The sequence below is a fragment of the Phalacrocorax aristotelis genome, chromosome 21, assembly GCF_949628215.1.
Source record: "Phalacrocorax aristotelis chromosome 21, bGulAri2.1, whole genome shotgun sequence".
Taxonomy (NCBI): Eukaryota; Metazoa; Chordata; class Aves; order Suliformes; family Phalacrocoracidae; genus Phalacrocorax; species Phalacrocorax aristotelis.
The window spans coordinates 5,440,032-5,465,183 of NC_134296.1; the positions used below are offsets into that span (position 1 = coordinate 5,440,032).

The window sequence follows — 25,152 nt, forward strand, 5'->3', positions numbered from 1 at the left end:
TTTGGGATGGCGTCTCCTCCCTTTCACGTGTTGGTAGCAAAATCTTCCCTTTTGGGGGAGGACACAGAGGCCAGGTGGCTTTTCCACCCAGCCGGGGGCCCCGGAGGCAGGACGCAAAGCAAACATCGGACTATCGCTGTTTGCTCAGGTGCGTTTCGAGGGCTGCTATTAATGAGCGGGGCAGCGGATTCTTTAAAGCAGCAACGCACAAGGGGCTGCATCCTATGGGACAGAAAGCTAATCCCTGCTCGGAGGAGCTTAGGAGCAGCACTGCCTGCTCGGGCAGACAGATGGGCAGGGAGAGCAGTGGAAGTGGCACCAGCTGGAGCAGAGGGATAAGCAGCACTCGCAGCCCACGAGCAGCCCGGCTCTTGGCAGCGCCTTCAGCAGCAGCTCACTGGGGTGTGCGTTCGGGAGGGCACCGGGCAACACGAGGCTCTGCCAGGCTGTCGGGGTCCTCAACGCTTTATTTCAAAAGCATTTGTTAACAAAGAAGGAAAAACAACCCCAGCCCACCATCCCCGCTGGAGTTACCAGGAAAGAGGTGCGTGTGCCGCAGCTGCTCCCGCGGGGGGTGTAGCCAGGAGGGCGCAGGGACCCGGCTCTGCACAAACACCGCCGTGGTTGGTTTGGGTTTTTTCTTTTTGAGAGTTCTTGGAAGGCAGGAGTCTGTGGAGGGGACTGGAAATCATCGATCCACCTCCTAAGGTGACTCACGGCATCAGGAAATGCCTCGGCACTCCGTCACCTCTCGATTAACCGTTCAAATGCATTACACCTGGAAGAAAAGCAGGCAACGAGCCAGCAGGCTGCGGCGCAGCCCCACGGAGACCCCGCTGTGCGGCCGCTTTGTGCCGCTCGCTTTCCACCCGCCCCGCAAGCCTGAGCTCGCCCTGCAGATGGTGATGAGCACCATCACCGGGGTGCCGTGCCCGGGGATGAGCTGGGTCCCCGCGGCCTCTCCAGAACCAGTCAGGGCTGGTACGACACCCAAAGACAGTCACTGCCTGCCTGGAGATTTAAAGATGCCCTTTCCACAAAATAACACGAACAAATTATTTCTTCCTCCTTCCCCCCTACTAATATCCTGTGTGCTTCTGGCTTTGTGTTTTTTTAATAAAAACAGGCTAGGGAGGCAGAACAGCAGAAAGTAAGGGAGAAGGAACAATTTCCCAACCAGATCTGTCACGTCAGAAAGAAAAAGAGCTCCTTCAAACCCCTGTGTGCTCCTCTCGGGGCAGCTGGATGTTTGCTCCCGAGCGACTCTCACCCCGGGCCCGGGGCCAGCGGGGACGCCCAGCTGGGCGCTGGCGCCCCGAGCAGCACCGCAGAGCGCTGCAGATAACTCCGTTCTCCGTCTGTCGCAGGGCTGCTGTCCCCACTCACCCGCAGAGGCTCACCCGTGGAGGCCCTAACCCGGCCGGAGGCACAGGATGGGAGGCGCCGCTGGATTTGTCCGCACATCCCTGGCTGTCGTCACCTTTCTGGGTAAGAGCAGCCCCTCGCCTCTCCGGCTCGGAGGTTTCCGTGGGACGCACCGCTCCGTGCTCTGCACAGGGCTTTTGTGGCTGCAGCCATGCTGAAGCCCCGTTTTCCCAAGTGGTTTATGCAGTCAGGGGACGTGTCTGTGCTGTGCCCAACTTGCCTTTGTACCACTCGAGAAAGAGGACAGGGATGGCTGACGCACAGGTCTCCCCCTTTCTAAATTCAGGTTTAGGTGAAACGCAGGAGATGCAGATCCTCAGGCAAAGCCTTGGCAGGACCAGGGCCCCTCTGCAGCCCGTGCTGCCCAGGCGCCTCCTGGCCTCGGCACGAGGAGGGATTTCCTCCTGCCAGCAGGACTCGCTCATGGCGAAGCCACTCGCCCTCCCGTTTTTTCGAGGGATGCCTTTTAGGCCATACCCTGACTGCAAAGATTCCCCTATTCACCGGGGACCATTTCTGGATCTCGGGGAGTCTCAGGCTGCGCTCTGAAGGTCCCTTTTCAGCAGGGAGACATTTCATTTCAGACAACTGAGAATTAGATAACGTCTTCAAGCTAATCCATCATCCCAGGCAGAGACTGCTTGCCTGTCCTTATAAATATCTAATTACCTTTTAATGTTCTCTGGATCCCCGAGGAGGCAAAGGGAGGGGTGGCTGCCCTAGATTGGGAGGCAATTAGCCTGTTTGGAAATTGGTCTGACCCAAATCTGGTAGAGGCAGCAAGATGGAGTTGGGGTCTCCCATTAGCCAGCTGAGTTCGTGCAACTTGCTCCCCGTGCAAGCTGAGCCCACAAAAAATGACACACTGTAAAACCTCTGAGGGTTATTTTCTCTTGACCTCTGGCTGATGATGCAATGGATCTCAGGACCCAGCTGGGACAGAGAGAAATCCTCACTGGGAACATGAGAGAGGGACCAGGGACAAAAAAATGCCAACTATAGATGAGGCTCAAGGAGACACTCCAGAGTGGGTGAAGACCCAAAGCTTCCAGGGCTGGGCTGTCAGCTCCAGCCCTGGGAAGCTGGGCTGGCAATGTCGCCCCTCCCTGGGCCGTATCACCAAAAGGATGACTTCCCAGCGATACGTAAAGGTTTAAAAGCTTATGAAGTGCACAGAGATGACTCTCTAATGAACAAGGCTGTCAGGAAAGTCTAAAAATCTCCCTGGCCTTTCTTCATTTGGTAAAAGGCATGGAAAATCTTGAAGTCTAAAGCTAGCCAAAGCACTGTCCCTTTGTTCCTCAAAAAGCATCTCGTTAAAAATAACTCTCTGTTCCTCAGAGAGCTGCTCTTTAAAAATAACCACTTTGATTTTGTGCACATGTGTGCGTGTGTTCAGGTTTCCTATAAAACCAATTAATTGCCCAGCTCCCTCATGTGCCAAGGCTTCAGGCTGCGGTCAGCGCTCCGGAGCGATGGCAACGCTGCCTGGCCTTAATGAGAGGAGTGCTGCCGACGTCCTCGCACACTGGAACGCGTCCTGGAAAACGTCCCGCTGAGACATTTCTCGTTTCCTGGTCTCCAAAGCTAGTGCAGGGCTCAGCACAAAGGGCAAGCCTTGTGGACGCTCCTGGACACCTGGGCTTTCCAGGCCTGACTCTCAGCGTATTCCAAATACTACCACAAATGCAAAAGCACCCTGCCAGGGATGGGCCGGCACCGCGGCACCAGGGAGGCACCGGCAGGCATCTCCCTGCTCGCTGCGGTGGTGAGGGAGATAAGGCTTGACTTTTGTCTGTTCCAGCAATACCTGGTAAAAAGTTTGGGATGTTTTTCTACGCGCAGAGACTGCTATGTCCTTGGTGGTGTATTGCACGATACGGTATTTTTCTCTCCCAAACAGAAGCACAAGTCACTCTTGGAGCGCTACGTGAAATCTTCAAGCGCTTCTGCAGCTGTTTTTTCCAAATCTTAATTTTCAGGTGTTCCACTTTCACCTATTCCTATTTATTTTGGTGCCAATATTCATTTCTCCTAATAATGAACGTTGCTCTAGAGAGGTGTGGCAGCATATCTACCATAATTTCTGCTCTTTTATCTGGATTTTAACACAGAAAGTAGGGCTGCGTAAGGCATGCCCAATTTTGAGCTCTGCTTCTTGCAAACCTAGCTTGCAGGCTTGAAGACCTTTATTTTAGGTTTGTCTTCTCCCTGCTATCCAGACGATAGAGCCCAAGGAAGGTACCTGGTTTGGTAACATTAAAAATGAGAGTTCTGGGGTGACAGAAGTAGCCCAGACAATCAGTCCCAGAGGGGCTGAGATCTACCATTCTGCTTTGCTCTCACTTCTTAGTTCTAACCATACCCCAAACTTGTAACTGTTTAATTATTACTTTAATCTAACCATTGTTTTGCTTAGTGAGTGAGACCTAGGGCATTTCACCCCCAGCACCAACCAGACACCTTGAAAATGTAGATAAAAACTCACCCAAACTTGTGGCATTGATTACATTTGAGAAAATCAATGCCTGACAGTTGTAGTCCATAACCTTGGCAGAAAAAAAGGGACAGCAGCAGATAGCAACGGGGTGCAGGCTCTGGGTGGAATCAGAAGGGATGATTAGTGTATTTTGGCTTGATTGGGAAGCAGCATCCCATGAGAAAAGGCATGCGAGTGTTAATAAAATATATTTTATTTGTTAAATAAATAGAAATTATTTACCATACGCTACATACTAATCTCAAAACATAAAGCTGTTGAACCTTAATCCATTCGCTACCATCTATCAAAACACAATTAATACACCACTTTCTTATTAATTCCCCATTAACTCATGATTATTTTACCCACTGGTCAGCAGAGTTATTTCCAGCTGAGACTTGCTCAGCACAGCTGTTGCTGACCCAACCGAGAGAAGATTTCCAGCTTACGCAAGCTTCTCCTTTGTGAATGTAACTATTCTAGAAGGAAAATGGCACCTACACTGATTTGGAGGGAATACAACCCTGAAACGGTGCTTTTCTCTTATTCCAAAGTATTAGATACAGTTCCTCTCCCCTGCGTGACACCAGGGACCGCCAGGCTCCTGCCTGCGAGCGGCTCCCTTGCAGCAGCACATCCCCGCTGCAGCCGAGGGCCCGGGTAATTGGCTGGTGCTCGGACACAAGGAGCAGCCGACAGCTGCTTTGAACCCACTGAGCCAATTAGCAGAGCCCCTCTCCTGTCTCACCCTCATCTCCACATGCGAGAGCAGCCGGAACATGAGACGAACCCCAGGAGCTACAGGTAAAGGGCTGCTTTCTCAGAGCCCGGGAGAGCTGAGCTGGCCATCTCCTGCTGGAAGTTACTCTTGCATAAAACATCACGCTTACTGGAGTCACTTAATTTAACTAGTGACCATGCTGCGTACTGCAGGGAAGGAAACAGATTGCTGTTTGGCATGGCAGTTTTAAGACAGTTATTAATTCAATTACAAAGCATGGAAGGATCCCGGGGCTAGCTAAGCATCTCTGAGCTTATCACTGCAGAGGCAGAGGGGGACTGTGCTGGGAGCACACTGCCTTGAGGTGGCTCCTTCCCTGCTAAGGGACCGGCATTTCTCAGGGTGCCGGGGAGAGAACACGCTTGCCGGCGATCATTATTCCATGAGCTGCAGTTAAGAGATTTTCAGGCAGCTTCTGCTTTGTTCTTACTTACTTGCGCTGCCATTTCCATGAAGACTGTGGGGAAGGGGGTCTGCTAGCATTTGCCATTTACCTGAGACACGGAGTCACTCGCTGCGGACACCTGGCACTTTCCACTGAAACATCATCACCGCCACGCCAAAGGGTGGCCCAGGCACAACGTAGGAGAAGGCAGGCAGGTTCTTACGTTCCTCTTGTGCCTGTGCCACACTCATGGCAGCAAGATCAGAATCAACCCCCTGTCTGAACACTACAGAGAAAGCTTCAAGCTCACCCTGTTAGTTCAAAAGCAGAAGTGATACCTGCGGTGTTGGTTTGCAGGCCAGAAAGCAGCAGGTTTGAGTCCTCAAGAGCTGATGATGGTGCAGGTACAGGGATGGAGGGGATCTGCCCGGCATGTGCAGGGAGGCGGTGGCAGAGCCGAGAACTTACTGCGAAGACCCAGGTTCTCCTCTCACTTCCCTTGTCCCGGAGAGGGCATAGGAGGAACCAACCAGCCAAAGTTTGTACAGACAGAGGAGGAACCAGCAAATCCTCACTGCCAGGGGCAAGGAGGGCACCCAGGGGTTCCCAGCTCCAGTCTCGCCTGTGCATGGCTTTCCGAGAGGCACGTGTCAGTACTCCTTCATCTGCACATCTTTAAGCATGTCTGGTCCCTCTGGCGTGGCCGAGATGGTGCGAGATGCTCAGTGGGAAACGCATGCTACCTGTCCAAAGCCATGGTTCAGGCTGGGCTGTGGTGACAGATGGGTTGCGATTTTCACGTGGCTCCTTCTTTTATTCTAGGTGCAGTTCTGACGCTGCCAGGGACACCCTACAAAACTAAAAATTAGAATTTTTAGGAAAAGCTAAATTTTGCTGAGCAGGTTTACCCTCTCTTGCAGTTTGGTGCCAAGCACAGAGTAGCACGAGGAACTACGGGCCAGTGTTTGAAGAGCAGCCTGTCCACACCCTCTTCCCTGAAGGCTCAGCAGAAGAGAAAGTCACGCTGGCTTGCCGAGCAAGAGCCAGTCCTCCCGCAACCTACAGGTGAGCTCGCCTGCTCTCTCTCTGTACCAGGACCGTGACACAACCATCAAGAACTTTGCTTTCAGTTCTCCATTCTTATATCAAGAAAATCACTAACATGAGAATCATCCTCCTCGTCTACACGCGATGTACAATCCCACCCAGGTCACAGACCGGACATAAATCTAACTCAAATCCCAACCCATCACAGCTTGAAAAAAACCAAGCACAGCCTCCTACAAGGTACCACTCAAGCACATGGTTGCAATGAGCATTTACCCCTCTCACTTCTTTACACTTGCTCTTGGCAGGTGGAAGATGAACGGCACAGAGATAAAGATAGAGCCAGATTCCCGTTACAGGCTGGTTGCAGGCGACCTAGTGATAAGCAACCCCGTGAAAGCCAAGGATGCTGGCTCCTACCAATGCGTGGCAACTAATTCCAGGGGCACGGTCGTCAGCAGGGAAGCCTCCCTCCGCTTTGGCTGTAAGTTTGTCTCCACAAGGTAAATGAAACGCAGCCACAGTTATGCTGGGGGTAAAGTGAGCCCCCCCAGCTTGCATTAATAGAGGTTGGAGAGAAGCTCTCCGGTGCACAGTAGCCAACATTATCACTTGGAGAAATCCCCTGGCGCTTTCCATGAACACGGAGGCGCAGCAGAAATTTGATGCACTATGGAGAAAGTCAGTAGTATTTTTGGATCTCCCTCTGTAGAACCACTGAAAAGACCAGCCTGTGGAGGGGGAGCTAAAATACAGTAATTCCTCCAGCTGTTTCCTTTGTCCAGGGACAGGTTTCACTTTGCATGTTTAGTTTTGCAGGAATTCTCCGCAGAAGAGCGAGACCCTGTGAAGATTACAGAAGGCTGGGGAGTGATGTTCGCCTGCAGCCCTCCTCCCCATTACCCAGGTAAGGGTTTGCGTTTTAGCACGGCCGCTAGCAGGGATTAGCAGCACTGCTGGTGCCAGGGGGAGAGATGCAACAGAGCAAGGCATTCCCAGGCATGTGAATCACTCCTTGCTTTTCTTTGGGAGTTTTAGGGAAGCAAATTTGTTTTTAAATCAGGCTCCGTAAAGCAACAAAGCAGAGGTAGGACTTAGCACGTGGAGAAAACAAGTGCCATCCAAGGACGAAGTTCAGCTTAGACTGGCCTAGAAGGCAGCCTGCTGGGTTTAGTCCTACCTGGGAGGACAGAGGCAACTTGTTCAGTTTGTTCCTTTTTCTTTTCCCCACAGGCTTATCCTACAGATGGCTCCTGAATGAGTTTCCCAATTTCATCCCAGCCGATGGAAGGCGTTTCGTCTCTCAGACCACAGGAAACCTTTACATTGCCAAGACAGAGGCTTCCGACCTGGGGAACTATTCATGCTTTGCCACCAGCCATATCGACTTCATCACCAAGAGTGTTTTCAGCAAGTTCTCCCGGCTCAGCCTCGCTGCAGAGGGTCAGTGCTCTTGGATTATCATAAAGGGACCGGGCAAAATGCAAAATTAACAAGCCACCGCAAAGCACTCGGGCTCCACAGGACTCCAGCAGTGCCCAAGTCACCCGCCAGCCTCTCAGGGGAGCTTAAGAGCTTACAAAAATATTAATTGGCTGGAACCTGGGGGAGCAGCCCTCTCTCCAGGCTTTGCTGCTTGTGCAGCTACAAACCACACCCGTGGGGTTTCTCTGTCTGTTTGTAAAAGAGAAATGGCACAAGGTGTAGCCTGTGCAGGCTCACATATCCCTGAAACTACGCTCCTCTGGCTTTGGTGACCTTGCAGAGGTGCAGCTAAAGATGCTTCTTGGGCAGGGCAAAGGGAGTCAAGCAGGTAGGAAATTAAGGAGAAACAGTCCTGAGACGCTGTAAAGACATTTTTAGAGACTTTAGTAAGAGCTGTTTTAAGAGGAAAAAGAAACTTAGCCTCTGCCACATGTAACTTATCCAAACACATGAAGGTTTTGCAAAGCAATGTAACCTTGCAGGTACCTCTGCCCTTTAAGACCTCACACGTGCCATTTTAAAGTCGTGCAGGACTCCTCAACAGCGCTTTCCTTTTAACAGATGCCAGGCAGTATGCACCCAGCATAAAAGCCCGGTTTCCTGCAGACACCTACGCTCTGGCTGGGCAGGTGGTGACTTTGGAGTGTTTCGCCTTTGGAAAGTGAGTGCAGCGTCTGTGTCGCTCAGGCTCAGGGCGGGGAGGGCAGCGCGGAACCTGCAGCTTTCACAGCCCCTCTCTTCAACGGGTCTAGTGTAGGCCAGAGATGGTGGGGAACAGGAGGAGGGAGGAATCGGCTGAAGCCACCTGTCCTGCTGGCCAAGGCCCAGCTGGGATGGGACCCGGGTGGCAAAACAGGGATTGAGTTACACCACACTGTAATGCAGCACGGGGTACCCGAGAGCCGGCCTTCACCAGATTTGCTTTTACACAGCCCTGTTCCTCGAATAAAGTGGAGGAGGCTGGACGGCTCACAGTCCTCCAAGTGGATCGGCAGCGAGCCCCTCTTGCAGATCCAGGACGTTGGCTTTGAGGATGAAGGCACTTATGAGTGTGAGGCTGAAAACATCAAAGGGAGAGACACCTACCAGGGCCGCATCATCATTCAAGGTAACGCTTTTAAACACGCGCCTTGCCAGAGCATGCAAGACACCCCAGGCAATGGACTGAGCCTTTGGGAGTGAAACCACCACCTCCGATCCTGCCTCCTATCAGCCCTCATTAAACCTATTGCAAAGCCCTAACACAGACCTGCAGAGATCACTGATGTCTTTCCTCAGTGGATACATTTAGGCCGTGGCAAGGAGTGGGAGACCTCCTAACTTGCTCTAAAACAATTCAAGCAAAAATAAGGTAACCAGGGATGGAAACATAGTGGTAAAAATCAGTCTTGGCTGTCAACCAAGATCCTCTCCAAGCCTGGGGTACTCCCACAGGGGTTAGTACTTGGAGCTATTAATCAGATCTAGGCAAGTTACAAAACTTAACCTGGTTCTCTTAGTCTGAATCCAGTCTTTCCTGAAGCTCAGGAGCGACTGCATTTATTCTTAAGAAGAGAAACCATAATGTTCTTCCCTCAGATCTGGAATCTACCATAATTTTGTGCCAGTCCACACGCACAGCTGCAGCCTGACCCATAGAGGACTCAGCCTTGCATCGCTGCACAAAAGGCAAAGGCTGTTACTATGGTGAAACACGCTGCGATAAATAAATCTGCCAGCAGAGATGACACAATGAGCATCCTTCTGCCTGCCTGGCACAACAAGCCTCTCATCTGATCTTTTTGGCTCTGCCACCTCTCTTGCTCCTTTGCAGCTCAGCCAGAGTGGCTTAAGGTGATCACAGACACGGAAGCCGACATCGGGTCTGACCTGCGCTGGAGCTGCGCGGCTGCCGGCAAACCCAGGCCCGCAGTCCGATGGCTTCGGGACGGGCAGCCGCTGACCTCCCAGGTACCGCCGCGCAGGTCTGACAGCGAGAGCAGCTCAGCCAGTGCACACCAGAACTTGCAATACTGAACCTGCCACTCCAGACTTAGACCCTCTCCTGCCTCGCTGCAAATGCATCTCAACCCCGTTTTATCACCCCGCATCCCTGTTCCATGTGCCCCCATGAGGCTGCAAAGCAATGCCACAGTCCTTACCGACAGCAAGTTCCTGCTCCCGTCACTGCCATCCCAGCCATTGCTCCACGCAAGTACAGGAACTCATAGCCAGTTATCAGGGCAGATAAATAGCACCTCGTATGACCTGCACGTTGCTGCTCAGGCACTCAGAAGTCTCAGCAAACAGAGCACAGTGATGTGGGGCAGTGACTGGACACACAATAAAAATGGCCTGCGTTTTCTCCCCTGGAAAACCAGGCCGGCTTCAAACTGGCACAAGAGTGTAATGAAACTCAACCCTGAACACACGAGGCTTGAGTTCCATTTTTGTTCTTCTCATCTAATGGGTTCATCCTCTTGTTTGCACAGAACCGCATCGAAGTGAGCGGTGGAGAGCTGAGATTTTCCAAGCTAGTCCTGGAGGACTCTGGCATGTATCAGTGTGTGGCTGAGAACAAGCATGGCACAGTATATGCAAGTGCTGAATTAACAGTGCAAGGTAATTTCTCATTTCCCAGTGCTCTGGGTTTCAATGGAACACTGAAGCATTTTAGATCTCTTTGTAATATCCTATGCTTGTGATCTCCGAGTAAGATAAGAGCAGACAAAAACTGCTTCACTCACCATTGAAATATAGTTACTGGTTCAACAAGACACTCTACAACTCTTTAAAATTTAAACTTGTGTAAATTCAGTAATGCTGAAAGAGAACAAGGACATCTGTTTAGCTAGAAAGTGTACAGGACAGACAGCAGCAGCACAAGCTCTCTTCCACTACACAGCCTTCCTCTTTTTTGGAGGAAAGAGGTCAAAGAAAAGAGTTCAGTATCCATTCAGCCAGCTTTGACGGATGGCGACTGGAACTGGACTGGCACCAAACTTGTTCCACATTAGTCTAAAAGCTTTATCTCCTCGTGGTCAGTAGAGACCAGAGATAAATTAGAGGCCCTAAGCACCGAGTGTTCAGCTTTAACACATTGCAATGCATGAGGGCAACAGATAAAACCCAGTTCTATCTCTGCAATTCCAGGAGGAGTTTTAAGCGAGATGGGTATCTGCATTGGTGACTTTGGTCAGGATATTGAAGAGAATATCCTCTACATTTTCACAAGCAGCTGTTCTTGTGTCTCTCAAAGACCTTGCACTTGTTAGGGTCATATCCCATCGCTACGTACGACACGCGTGTCACATAACACCTGCCTTGGCAGGCGTTAGAAACCACCCGGCAGCAGAGGAATCACTCCATCTTGCTCACCAGATATTGCCATGCTTCCCTTACCAAGTCATCTACCAACGAATCAATACCTAGTTTTAGGTGGCAGTTAAAACACTCACATAGCTGGGTTTTCTAATCATTCCTTAACCCTCTTTTTTTCCCCTGTAGCCTTAGCACCAGATTTTAGACTAAACCCAGTGAAGCGACTGATACCTGCAGCCCGAAGTGGGAAGGTCATCATCCCATGCCAGCCAAGGGCAGCACCAAAAGCCACTGTGCTCTGGACCAAAGGGACTGAACTTCTGATCAACAGTAGCAGGTAGCAGCACAGTGTCAGCTTCCTCCTAGAAACCATAGCTAAAATCACCTTTTTTTCTTGCCAGAAGTCCGGACTTGACCCAAGCGTGCTGCTACATTCCTGAACATAAGCACTTTTGTTTTTCCTCTAGTGTCTTCTTTAGAAAACTCCTTCATAATATTTTGCAGTCCTGTCTTTATCATCAATTTCTCTAAAATCAGCAAGTGCTGGAAATTGTCGGGTGTACAGAGCGAACAGACATTTTAACCTTCCTCTTGTGTGGCTCTTTCTTTCTTTCTAGGGTGACTATTACCACAGATGGTACCTTGATCCTCCAGAATATCAGCAAATCTGATGAGGGAAAGTATACCTGCTTTGCTGAGAATTTCATGGGCAAAGCCAACAGTACTGGAATCCTCTCTGTTCGAGGTAGAGATGTTTCCCTTGATTTGGGGTCAATCAAGCAAGAAACGTCTAAGAGTGCCATGATGTGATATCTCTCCTCTCCTCACACTCCCCAAAATCAGTGCAATACTCAGGGAATCAAAGACATTTCAGCCTGTGGAATAGCAAATCTCCCTGACCCACCAAATCACACCTACCAACCACTGGTCCTTGTGAAATGCATTTCCATTTTCTAACCACTGTAATCCCTCATCTTCCTCCTGTAAAACTACAGCTGTTAGAGAGGGATGACAAGCTGGAAAGCGCTAGTTGGTTTGGATGCTCTGCAGCATTAATACGCACCTGGTACATGGACGTTTGCAGCTAACGGCCCTCCCTGCTCTTTCTCTGTAGATGCCACCAAAATCACACTGGCACCATCCAGTGCTGACATCAATGTAGGCGAAAACCTTACCCTACAATGTCACGCGTCCCACGATCCAACTATGGACCTAACCTTCACATGGTCGCTAGATGATTTCCCCATTGACTTTGACAAGTCTGAGGGGCACTACCGGCGAGCCAGTGCGGTGAGTGGAAAGGGCGATTATGTCCCATCAAAAAGGACAGAAAACGAGTTAACAGCCTCTTTGTTTCCATGTTGAATGCTGGCTTGAGATCAGCATGTCCAAATGCTCTCCCCACTGTCTTTTCTCTTCCCTATGCAGAAGGAAGCTATTGGGGACCTCAGCATCTTCAACACCCAGCTGAAGCACTCGGGGCGGTACACGTGTACAGCCCAGACAGTTGTGGATAGTGCTTCAGAGTCAGCCACGCTGACTGTCAGAGGTAATTTCTCTGTTGTAAGGTCCCCTGCTCCTTACAAGCCTGAACTAACAGCATGGTCTTGCAAAGGATCAGCTCACTTTTCCCTTGCGATCACCATTTCAACTGGATGGGATAGGCTTAGGGGTTTTCTGGAGGCCAAAACTGGAGGTGAGGCTTTGTAGCCTCCAGAAAAGAAAGGCCTGATTATAATTTATGACTTGTGCAATATAAAGAGCAATAACCCTCCAAATCTTTCATCTCAGTAACGTGTCTGTCTGTCTCCCATCATCCCAGGACCTCCAGGCCCCCCCGGAGGCGTGGTGGTGAGAGACATCAGCGACACCACCATCCAGCTGAGCTGGAGCCGCGGCTTTGATAACCACAGCCCTATTGCCAGGTACATCATCGAGGCACGGACCCTCCTTTCCAACAAATGGAAGCAAATGCGTACCAGTAAGTGTCTTGATGGCAGCAGTGGTGGCATGGCCCGTGCTGGCTGCAGGGCACCAGCTCGTGCTCTGTGCTCGTATGCTCGCTGCCACTCACTCTATTTGTTCTCCTCTCCTGTTATTGGATTATATAGATCCTGTAAATATTGAAGGCAACGCAGAGACGGCCCAGGTGGTGAACCTCATTCCTTGGATGGATTATGAGTTTCGGGTCTTAGCAAGTAACATTCTTGGAGTTGGGGAGCCAAGTTTACCCTCCAGCAAAATCCGTACCAAAGAAGCAGGTACGTGCAGACTTGCTCAGAGGTAGAACGGGGCACCAGAAGTACCTGTCCCTGCTAGCTGGAGGGGGAAGGCAGGCTTGCAGCATGCCGTGGTCCCAAACAATTAGTCATCTTGAGTGTCCCTAGAGGTGATGCCATCAAAAATTTTCTGCCTCTTTGCCCATTTACACGTCAAAGACAAAGCAGTACTAGGGCTGGCAGCTAACTTCACCAGCATTAGATACAATACATTAAACCGCTATAAATCCTAACTTCAAATCCTGTACCTTCTGGGCAGTAATGCTTAGAAAGGGGAAAGAGCCCTATCATATCACAGAGCACAGCTCTGCAAAGGCAAAGTAAACTCCCCAGCAAATGGCTGTGAATGTTCATTCTATCTTCTGCTGCTTGAATGTGCAAGCAGAAGGGGTGTACGAACAGCAGCAGATCGGCTCTCAACATACCTAATGCATATTAACTCCTTTCTAATAAAAGCTCTCCCCATACCCCTGCTTCTGAGCTTGATTCTTGTCCCCTCGGAGACACACTGCCTCCAAAGAAGCTTGTCAGGCACTAGCCAGTATTCTAGACCCGATTTTCACAAACATCTGAAATACTCACAGCTGAAAATATAGAGACAAGCACTTTGATACGAGCTGTCAAAGCCTGGCTACTCCCAGACCGCGCGGCGTCTGTGCTCATCTTCATCACCATTGTTTCCCTAACCCAACCTGTGCTGTCTGCTTTTGTTTGGGGACCCGGCAGCACCTACTGTGGCACCATCTGGGCTCAGCGGAGGCGGAGGGGCTCCCAATGAGCTGATCATCAACTGGACGGTAAGTCAGCAGCATGGCAGCAGCCATGGATACTGGGAGAGGGCCGGGGGAGGAGCACGTGCCCTTTCTTTTGGGAAATGAGTGCTGCAATTACAACGTTGATACGTGGTTGAAGCCAAACACTGTGTTTAGTCCGAAGTCTTGTCCGTTTGAACTGACCAAGGCTCCTCTCTCTTTCTGCTCCCCTCACAGCCAACACTGCGGGACTATCAGAACGGAGATGGCTTCGGCTACATCTTGTCGTTTCGCAAGAAAGGCACCCAGGGCTGGCTGACAGCAAGGGTGCCGCACGCAGAGTCGCTGCACTACGTCTACCGCAACGAGAGCATCAGTCCCTACACCCCCTTCGAAGTGAAGATCAAAGCGTACAACAGGAAAGGAGAGGGACCGGAGAGCCTCACTGCCATCGTGTACTCTGCAGAAGAAGGTAAAGGGAGACTGCGGTGACCCTGAATTCACCACGCTTTGTCCAACCAACCATGTCCTCAAGCAGCTCCCTGCAGAGCTGTGTCCGTCTGGGAGCCCCACGATAGGAGAGGTTCCTTTTACTCAAAGAACAGCTGACAGTGATTTCAGCATAACTTTTATCTTCTACTTCAAATACACAGATAGAAGTTTCCCTAAGCCCAGCCGTGACTGCACACCCAGAGCTTCAGAGCAGATGCAGATTTCACAGCACACAGCTGTGGCCCTGCTTGTCCTCCTAAGTCCCTAAATCCCTTCCCCTTGCTTTGCTCCGTACACGTAATACCAGCTGGCTGGCTGCACAGTAATGGTGCGGCAGGAGAGCCCTTCGTTTCTGTACGGTGATTATGGTGCCCAGAGCAAAGAAAAGGATTTTATTCCCTTTTGTTGTCTTTTTCAGAACCGAAAGTGGCTCCTTTCAGAGTTATGGCCAAGGCTGTTCTGTCCTCAGAAATGGATGTGTCCTGGGAGCCCGTCGAGCAGGGAGACATGACTGGAGTGCTCTTGGGCTACGAGGTACGAGACTGCAATGGGAATGAGAGACACTGAAACCGAGAGCCGAGTGTTCAGCAAAGAAAATTACCCCAGGCTAAGTGAGGTGAAAGGAAAGAGCGCTTTGTTTCCAAAGATGGAGGATAATTAATGGAGAGCACAAGGCTTTAATGGGGCCAGTACCACAGCTCACAAGAGAGATTAGTAAAAGAGAAACATCTTTTTTTTTTCTGCTTGCCTTTCTACACAGGCTATAACCTTATTCCTGGGAACATACTGAGCAAAATGCATGAAACAAATACCAAAGGGTCTCCAGTGCTGGCTGTGGATGACGTATTTGCAGATGCCTCTATCATTACTAAACCCATCATACCCTTTTCTATTCAGATCCGGTACTGGAAGGATGGTGATAAAGAGGAGGCAGCTGACAGAGTGAGAACAGCGGGGCTGGTCACGTCGGCTCATGTAACAGGCCTAAACCCCAACACGAAATACCACGTATCAGTCAGAGCTTACAACCGGGCTGGAACCGGCCCCCCCAGTCCTTCTACCAATGTCACGACAACAAAGCCACGTGAGTGAGCCCTGACCACCTCTGTTTCGCACGTTGTACTCCCTGGGGCTGCTGCCTCCTCCAAAGGATCCCCAATGATCACCCGATTCGCTTTTTGATCTTGGTGCCCTAATGCCATTTTAAGTAGCCCATAAAACAGCTCCCTGGATTTCCTCAGGTCAGTCCTGGGGACTGTGCATCACCTACCTGAGCAGATCTGTGCTCAGGGTAACGTTTGCTGGGATGCTTCCCTTTAAACCAACCACAGTCGTGCCATCAGCCTTGTCGAGTAGTCACAGAGTCTCTGGAGACGGCTGTAACCAGAGCAACCTTCTCATCAGTTACTGAATCTCTGTCTTGTTTTGTATCTCTTAGCACCAAAGAGGCCACCTGGCAACATCTCCTGGACTTTTTCTGGGTCTACAGTCAGCATCAAGTGGGACCCAGTGGTGGCAAAGGCCGATGAGTCTGCAGTTACAGGGTACAAGGTACAGGCAGCATGCATCCGGCCGTCTCTTAAAAATGACCCTAAGGAAATCACAGTGAACATAAACTCAGACTTGCCTCTTCCAACAGATGCTTTACAGGCAGGATTCCCACTCTGCGCCCACACTATACCTGGCCAGCAAGAGCCGGATCGACATCCCTGTCCCTGAAGACTTCACTCACGCCTTTGTACAGATCAGGGTGACGGGCCCTGGGGGAGACGGAATCCCAGCAGAAGTTCACATCCTCCGAAATAGTGGTACGTACGCTCCTCTGCATGCCCGAATGCACGGGGGGCTTCACAGACCGCTGGAAAATGGGCTCAGAGAGAGGAGGTAACGGGCAGCACCACTTGCCTGTCATTTGCTACCACTGTTCTTTGATAAGTAAATGACTGAGTCGTACCTCCTCCCTACCTGGCCATAGCATGGCATAATAGCAATAAATACTAGTATGTTTTAAAATCCCACTCTCCCTTCCAGGAATGCAGGGGAACTTCCTACCCCACTGTTTTAGGTTGAGCCTCTGGAATTGATCTTTGGTTCCCTTGTGCCGTTCACTCAAAGGATCTTCTGACATATTCCTCTCCAGCCCTCCATCAGCTAAGCCTCTCCCCAGACTCTGAGCAACCTTTCAGTCTAGGCTGAACCCAGCTTTATTTCACTTGCAGCCAAAGCCCTCGAGGCCCCACACAAGCCCAACTTATATTCACTAAGAGTGAAATCCTGACTCTGTTTGTGGGGCCCCGACACCAACTCCAGCAGGTTCCCTTGAATCAGTGTGTAAGAACTCAGGGCCCACCTCCCAATTCTTGTTTCAAATCCTGAGTGGTTCATCAGCGGCACGTGCAACACGAGCCCACAGAACCCCAGAATTAACATTCTACCAGCCCTCCCGACTCTTTCTGCAAGGCATCAGGTTGTGTCTGTGCAACAAGACAGTTGCTCCTTCCCCGCTCCCTTTCTTTCAGGGACAAGTATGATGGTGGAAGACTCTGTGATGAGGCCAGTGCCACATGCTGTCATTATTACAACTAACTCTCTAGTCATGGTGGCCCTGATCAGCTACCTGGAGCTCTGACGATGGCCGGCACAGCAGAGGACTCCCAGACATGCTTCCTCCCGAGCCAGCGGGGAACTACTAATACTTGGCTGCTGCAACTTCAAGTTTGTACCACAGCAGCGTTACAGAAAAAGGATTTGACACCATTGTTTTAAGAGAGGAAGAAACAGCTTTTTTTGTTTGTTTTGGAAGAATATAAGCTTTCATACAAGACATGGGTCTTTAACCGATTAGAAATTTTTTAAGAAACAAGTAAAACGAAGAAGAATTCTATGTGAATTCTGACAGCCAACTGCCCCACACACTGTATCCAGTAGGTTTTCTGCCTTATGAAGCCATGTACTAAAATAATGAGACTGCTAAACTTGACTTTTTTAAAAAAAAAAAAAATGTACAGTGAATTTTGGGCGGGGGGCGGTAAGGGGAGGACGAGGACTGAGGATTTCAGTGAGCAGCATGTTCCATACCAATCCCAGTCATAGCCATCTCTAACAAATTATGAGACAGGAATTTTTTTTCCCCTCCATAATATGAGCCAAATTCTGCAGCAACCAGGCCAAGGGGAAAGAGCCACAAGAGAGCTTGATCTCTGCCCCATCCTGAAGATGGGTGAACACAGAGTATAGATTGTGAAAAGCTTTTTTAAGACACTGGTGTTAACTTGCAACCCCAGCCTATTGTTTGTATCACCTGTTATGCTGTGAGGTGCAACGTTCAATGTTAACCATATCCCACATGCTTTTTGGGGTGTTTTTGTTATACTGTTTGCTTCTTTCCTTTTTGTTTGGGGAGGAGAAGGGGTAAGCGAAAAGGAGTTACTTTTCCAGCATCCACTAATTTGGAGAGGCAGTTCTGCCTAATCATGGAGATGCCAACACATCCAACTTCAATAGAGAGAGGGTCTTAAAGGAGGAAGTAAAAGGAATATTACCTAAGATAGCGAAGAGCTGGAGACTCAAGGAAGCCATCACTGGGGCAACAGGAAAATCTGGACTCAGTCAGATTCACCACCCTACACAAACGGTTCTATCCAGCCAAAATACCAGTCTCAACCTGGGACTGCAAGACTGAGATCCAGCCAGTAAGTCAGTCTGGTTTTCAGGTCCAAGGGTCACACAGCTAATGCGAATGGGAGGGCTGCTACCCCAAAGAAGTACAGGGATGTTGAGCTCCACCATTAAGTAAAATGGTTGGGAACAGATGTTGTGTGTTAAAATCTCCCTGTAAAGCAACTGACCAAAGTTAACGAGAAGCTGATTTACATTGCTTGCCGGTTAGATCCCAAGCGTGCTTTTAGGGACCTTTACCTGCCTGTACCTTCCTCCTTCCCAGCGGACAATACTGCCGGCCTGAGCAAGCTCAGTTCCAGAATTACCTGACAAGGGCTACGCTCGCAGGACCACACAATGGCAAGGCACTGACGTGCAGTTTCTACCCTAGATGCCAATTCCTTGCCCTTGCTAATCATTTTAAAACTACCGTGCCCTAGGCCTTAGTGAGCATTTGAGAGATTACATGCATAAATCCCTGGGATCCCGGAGTTATGCCTATTGTATATACCCATAATGTCCCATCACATTTTTTTATAGCATCTGGTAAAAAGTCTGGTAGCATCCAGCTACCCTGGAAGCAAGAAGGTAAATGCACCAGCAGGTTCACACCGTGCGATGCAAACGGCAAGGCTCCGGGCTGAGGAAGGAGGGCTCCTATGTGTTTAGCAAACAAGAGAAATGTTTTAAGAAACAGGCAAAGAAAAATAAACTTAATGAAAGATTCTAAACATTTAGAGCACAGCTGCAGCAAAAGGAAAGGGTACCTCACTGGTTCCATTAGAAATAACACCTGGGATAAAGTGGAAAAGGGAAGACGACAGCTCCCACTAGTACATGGCAGGCTATGGCAGGCTGAGGCAGGCAGGTGAGGGAGCCATCACCCCTGGAGCCTGGCCTCAGCTTCCTCCGTGTCCCTCTGCAGCTCTCCATGAATTACCCCTCGGTCCCTGTAGCAGGTTGAAACACTTCTTTCAGAAGGACAACACCTGAATATAAATTCTATTTTTGTATGATTTATGTTCGTGAAGATTTTTAAATATTTTTATTGACATTTGGAAGCTTTGTTTGGTGAAATATGTTATGTTGTTAATTCAGCGTTTTTGTTATCACCTCCATCTTGCTGGGCCTTCAGCCCTTCTCCCACAAAAAATGGGACAAAAGGAAAATTAGGAATTCAGTGTTAGCTCAAAAGCAAAGCAAATTAGGGCTTGGGCAACAGTTACCTGATCAACATGCAGAACTAGCAGTAACCATAATGACAATATTTAGGAGGCATAAACTAACTGGACGTATGGAGCTTCAGAGCACTGCTGGGTGAAGCCCGCAGCAGCCCTGCAGAATCACGTGCCCGATTCAGGAGAGGACCAACAAAGCAGCGAGGTTAAATGACGCACCCAGAGCCTTCACTGAACAGAGACGCGGATGCTGGAGGCTCCCCAGGTCCAAGCCTGTGGGGTAGCCAGCACTCTGCTGGGGGGACCTGAATAGAAATCCCTTGTACTGAAGAAGCCTGCTGCGCTCCTCAGGAGGGACCACTGAGCAGGAGAGAGCTGCTTCGGAGCACAGCCCAGCTGCAGTCATGGGGTTCATACCGGTTTCGGGCACAGACTCTACACAAAGCCAGCTGTGTTCGCCCCATTGTGCACCACCAGTCCCATTCAGAGAAGCCAAGACACCGGCTCTCCCCCAGGGCTGCTATGCCTGCATGCCCACGGACACAGTTAATTCCCTTCAAGAGGTGCACAGGAGACACCTCCGGGGCTGAAGAACACACTTTGATGGCCCACGTGTTGGACGAGCTCTCACAAGCAAAGCAAAGCAAGGTACCCCTGCGAAACTCAAGGGCTGAGGCTCAGCATCAGCTTAGGTCTGTCCACAGGCTGTGCATGTCTCTTGCAGAAACTTGGTCTCAACAGATGCTTCCAAATGTGTCTGGCATCGCTAGTGGCGCTTTCTGTTTTATTGAACTTCACAGTGTTGGAAAGCAAGAAGCTTTACTGTACAGTTAAAACAGTATGTAAGTGCCGCAGTGACACTGGGTTTTAAATAGCAGCCGCCTGCAACATTTCCCTGGGAAGGTTAATATATTTCCATACATTTCTTTGTTAAACTAGATCACAGGCACATTTTTTATAAGATATGAAAAACTACAGGAGGTGGATTTCAAATGTTCCGGTTAGTGCTGCTCTGCGTTGCAAACGGGCTGAATATATTCTAATTTGTAAAACTGATGGGACAGTATTTTCTAAAGCCTTCAAGTGACAAGTAGATCCCCATGAAAGTTAAATGCCTTCAACCTGAATTCAAGATGCACCTCGTTTTTGAAAAGGTAAATCATCGCTACATATGGTTTCATCAGTGTGCATTTTAAATTAAAATGCTCCTGAGCTTTTGCAACGTTTTAAGGATTAAACATAGAAGCAAAGAGGTATGACATAGCGATAACCACAATGGCCTTACGACCACTTGCTCTAATCCCAGCTTTGCCACTGACTCCACCTACAGCTCCAAGCACTTATTTCACCACTCACTGCCTCAGTTTCCCTTCCTGAAAAGCGAGGCACACGCAGGTCATGCCGTATCTGCAAGTTCTTTGCAGTCTGAAAGTCTCTGTGTACTCACACTGCTGTCAAAGGCACGACTGCAGCTCACACAGGGTATCAGAGCTTCAGCAAGGCTGACCGGTCACTGCCTGAGTCCACAGTGGCAACCTGTCCTTGTCCCTGCGCTGTCTCTGCTACCCAGTCCTTACCTAACTCGGCCAGCCACAGCTCAGCTGACTTCAATGTTTCCTGAGCATTAGTACAAAGAAACTCTGAAAAGTGCACATGGTAAACAGGCAGTCTCTCCCCCACAGAGTTTTTTTAAATTTTGGGGGAATTTGTTGATACTCCAAAGCCGCAGAGCAGACAAGATAGTGGCACGTTACGGAACACTACAGGTACGCACAGGGAAACACCCCGGGTGAAGGACAGGGCTTGCTGGGGAAGGAGAGGGATGGAAAAGATTTTCCACTTGCAACGCTGGTAGATGAGAAAGGCCAAGTTCAGGCCCAGATGGTTACAGGCTAAACCCCGCTCCAGACAAGACAGCTCAGGTTTTGTACATAGGCACGAGCCACATTAAGACAAAGACTTTCTTCTCTAAGGCAGTCCTTTCTGCCATTTTATTTAGCAGGGGGTTAGGTGACCCACAGGAAAGGATTTGCACATGCAAATGCAGCATTTGTACTTAGTTAAACTTTATCCAGGCTATAAAAAAACCCTACATATAAAGCCTAGCCAGAGCCCCTAACAGGAGAAAAAGATGTGGAAGAAGTCTATTGGAAACCCAGTTAGAGCTTCCTAAAACCAAGCAGAGGGGTTAAAAGGAAAGGTGTTCAGATCTGGGGGAGAAAACTTAGGTTTCAACATCTTAACAGAGTTTACTGGCTTTACACTGTTGCATTAAGTTGCAAATCAATTTCCTGTCTCATTAAGAACCCCCTACATTTAATTGCCCTGAGCACTTGCTTTAGAGATTAACTTACAGGGATGAGTGAAGGGCCGTGGGCTTTGTTCTCACCACTGTAATGGCTCGCTAAGGAAAGTCATCTGATTTCACAGGGTCCATCTTACTTGTCAGTAGTAAAAACCAAGCTGATAAGGGTGCTGTAAGGAGTATGCAACAAGGGTGAAATGTTTGGAGACTCCCAAACGAGAGGAGCTTTACAGTTCTGATTTATTCATATTTAACATAAAATAATTTCTACCTGATACTATTGAACTCGCAGACTGAAGATTGCACTCCTGGTTTTAGGTTGTCTGGGCTAAATTCGGCACTCAGCTATATCAGTTTGAATTGGGAACAGCTCACGTTTGCAGCAGGACAGATTAAACGTTGTGCCCTGAATGGGAGACACTCGTATCTTTGCCTAAGGAATCAGCTGGATAACACAGGCATCACATTCAGCTAATGCCTGGGGGGTCTAAATCCCATCTGCTCTAAACCTGCAAAGCTATCCCCCATCCACAGAAACCCTCTGCTGTGAATATTTTAATCCAGCTTCACCACATCCAAACAGGGCAGTTTTCTTCTCAGTAACTTTGTTGTACGCTATTTTTTTAAGAAAACCCAATGGGAAACATTGTAAGCATACTGTACTTACTGTAATTATGGTCATTTATTGGCTACAGTAGCACGCAGTTCATAAATAAAGATCTTCAGAGACTTTAGACAACTACTGGATTCTGGAGTACTTCTGTCCAGCTTTAAATGCAATTAGTACCTTGCTCGCTCAGAGGTCCCGCTGGCCCAGGACTATATCTTTCCTGATTGCCAATTGCGAGGACTAATACAAACGAGGAGCCCAGTGAGACCCCATCCGCATGGAGCTGGAACCTCAGCAAAAGTTAGGTCAATTAAGATATAGTAAACTCAAATTCTATCCCATGATAGTGATAACCAACCAGAAGAGGAGAGACTGTCGGTGGCGCAAGGAACTGCGGTGTTGAGGGTCTAGTTAGAGCTGTTAATATAATGTGCTCCCTCTGGCTAGGAAGCAATGCTAGAAAACTCAAAGTCAAAAATGTCATGTACCTTATTAGTAGACAGGGTAACTGATTGTGGGAATAGCTTGCCAAAACGCTTCACCATCAGTCACAGCCTTTAAACTAAGACTGGAAGTCTTCCAGGAAAGATACGCACTAGATCAGCCACAAGCCAGCCGGCTTGCAATGGTTCACTTAAATTATAGAAAATAATTTCCTTTATTGCAGGAAGTGCTGCATGAAATCACCTCATCTATGTTATGTCAGATTAATTCATCACAGCCATTCCTTAGAGCCTACAAAAAAAAAAAAATATCTACTGGCTTCCTTCTACCTTTGGGAAGGATGTCAAGCGATGAGCTACAACAACCGTACATGGTACAGGCCTGAGGGTCTCCGCTGGAATTAAGCCCAAGCCAGACACAGTCATGCTGGAGACTGGACAGACAAAAAACTGGGCTCAGCAGTCCCAGGTTTGGAGGGGTGTCTCGCCTAAACTCTTTCCCTCAGCCCATCCTGGATGCATTCACTGTCATGTAGCCCCTAAAAGAAACACCATGCCTGACTATAGGGTGCACAGGGGGGCTTAGGCACTGCCTGCAGGAGCCCCTCTGAGCCCTGGAGGACAGAGGGAAGCACTGCCGTGGAAGCAGCGGGGACTGGGCAGCGGTGAGGAGGCAGGGCAGGGAGCCAGTCCACACCACAGTCACACACAGAGCAGCTGCTCCTTCCCTTCCCAGAATCACAGAATCATAAAGGTTGGAAAAGACCTCCAGGATCATCAAGTCCATTCGTCAACCCAGCACTACCATGCCTCCTACACCATGCCTGAAGGGCTGTGTCTACATGTCTTTTACATACCCCCAGGGACGGTGACTCCCCCACCTCTCTGGGCAGCCTGTGCCAGGGCCTGATCGCTCTTGCAGGGAAGACGTTTTCCCTCATCTCCAACCTAAACCTCCCCTGACGCAGCCTGAGGCTGTTCCCTCTCGTCCTGTCACTGGTGACTTGGGAGCAGAGACCAGCCCCCCCCTCACTCCAGCCCCTCTCAGGCAGCTGCAGAGAGCAAGAAGGGCTCCCCTCCGCCCCCTCTTCTCCAGGCTAAACCCCACCAGCTCCCCCAGCCGCCCCCCAGCACACTTGTGCTCCAGACCCTGCCCCAGCCCCGCTGCCCTTCTCTGGACACGCTCCAGCCCCTCCAGGCCCTTCTTGTCCCGAGGGGCCCAACCCTGAGCCCAGCATTCGAGGTGGGGCCTCCCCAGGGCCGAGCACAGGGGCCCCATCCCTGCCCGGCTCCTGCTGGCCACACCAGGGCTGACACAAGCCCGGGGGCTGGTGGCCTCCTTGGCCACAGCCACCCACAGCGTGAGGGGACGAGTGTATTTAGTTGCCATATAATGCTGCCCAGCTCCTGGCCTCCGGATGCTGATGGCAAAGGGTCCTAAGAGCCTGGGGCTCAGCTGGGCTCAGACCCCGGGTGGGCTCCTGCCCCTCTGCTCCACGCTCTGCAGAGCTGCAGGGAAGGCTGCTCATCGCTGGGGCCGTAATTAGCTCAGGGGTTTATGCTGCAGTGGGGCTTTGTAAAGGTGAGGGCACCATCATTAAAGAAACCAGCAGGAAGCAGCCAAGACTGAGATTAATCCCTCCCCAGCTCAGCCCCCGCAAGGGCACTCCTGCCTTCTCAAGAACCATCATTAAATGCTGCCGCGCATGACATAAATCAAGGAGACAATTGTATCATCGCTGACAAACAGGCGGGTCCTACTGGAAACACAAGCACAGCCCCTGCAGAGAGAGCACGCCGGCAAGCCGTGCTGCACGGACACTGGGTGGAGGATGCTGTGAAGCATCGCTTGTGCCCATCAGTCCCAGCACCAGCTGATCACCATAACCCCTGAGAGCTCAGCTGCATTTAAGAACTAAAAACAGTTTATCTACGAGCATCAGTGTGTTTCCAAAGGCTCCTACACGGGTTTCAGGCATTAAGGCTGCAGCCAGTATGAGTACAGCCCTTGCTGCGCTATTTTGGCAGGCCTGGTCCCAACAGAGATATTTTTCTACACATAAATATCAAGGGGAAACAGATAACTTTCTGTGAAACCTAAAGCATTTCCATGAGGTTCAAATTTGTATGAGTTGTTTGGAGTTTTTCCTGGAGGGGGAGCACAGCTGAGTTGCTTTAAAGTCACAGAAAAAGACAGTTCAGGCAAATTCCTTAAAATTGGTATCAAAACACTCCAAGAATTAAAAGGAATCTATCCCAGAGCTAATGGTTTGTGTCCCACCTCAGAAAACATCCTCCTCATTGCTTCCCCACAGGCATTTTAAAGGATTTCTGGTTTCTAGCTCTTACATTCAGTCTCACGTTTGCTGCCTACACAGCACCGCACGCTGCTCGCGGAGTCCTGGACACGCAGAGAGGTTTCAGTCATCCTTTTTCTACACAAGTGTCACTTCACTTGAAAATACCAGATGGGCAAGCAAAGGATTTACACCGATCCAGCCCTCCTCTCACAAAACAGATGTAAAGAG

At 49.8% G+C, this 25,152-nt stretch overlaps 1 protein-coding gene across 1 annotated transcript in view; it reads left to right on the forward strand.

The window, feature by feature from the left end:
• Positions 1 to 22,304, forward strand: part of CNTN2 (contactin 2) — a 33,501-nt gene extending 11,197 nt beyond the window's left edge. The window contains exons 2-23 of the mRNA XM_075115607.1: positions 1,368 to 1,488; positions 5,994 to 6,138; positions 6,429 to 6,604; positions 6,932 to 7,027; positions 7,354 to 7,563; positions 8,167 to 8,266; positions 8,538 to 8,713; positions 9,419 to 9,555; positions 10,077 to 10,206; positions 11,092 to 11,242; positions 11,523 to 11,650; positions 12,020 to 12,195; positions 12,334 to 12,454; positions 12,728 to 12,886; positions 13,017 to 13,166; positions 13,911 to 13,981; positions 14,174 to 14,408; positions 14,847 to 14,962; positions 15,326 to 15,512; positions 15,867 to 15,979; positions 16,068 to 16,236; positions 16,948 to 22,304. Of these exons, the coding sequence (XP_074971708.1) occupies positions 1,434 to 1,488; positions 5,994 to 6,138; positions 6,429 to 6,604; positions 6,932 to 7,027; positions 7,354 to 7,563; positions 8,167 to 8,266; positions 8,538 to 8,713; positions 9,419 to 9,555; positions 10,077 to 10,206; positions 11,092 to 11,242; positions 11,523 to 11,650; positions 12,020 to 12,195; positions 12,334 to 12,454; positions 12,728 to 12,886; positions 13,017 to 13,166; positions 13,911 to 13,981; positions 14,174 to 14,408; positions 14,847 to 14,962; positions 15,326 to 15,512; positions 15,867 to 15,979; positions 16,068 to 16,236; positions 16,948 to 17,057 (3,111 nt within the window). The 5' untranslated portion in view covers positions 1,368 to 1,433 and the 3' untranslated portion in view covers positions 17,058 to 22,304. The remainder of the gene's footprint in view (positions 1 to 1,367; positions 1,489 to 5,993; positions 6,139 to 6,428; positions 6,605 to 6,931; positions 7,028 to 7,353; positions 7,564 to 8,166; positions 8,267 to 8,537; positions 8,714 to 9,418; positions 9,556 to 10,076; positions 10,207 to 11,091; positions 11,243 to 11,522; positions 11,651 to 12,019; positions 12,196 to 12,333; positions 12,455 to 12,727; positions 12,887 to 13,016; positions 13,167 to 13,910; positions 13,982 to 14,173; positions 14,409 to 14,846; positions 14,963 to 15,325; positions 15,513 to 15,866; positions 15,980 to 16,067; positions 16,237 to 16,947) is intronic.
• Positions 22,305 to 25,152: the final 2,848 nt, after the last annotated feature.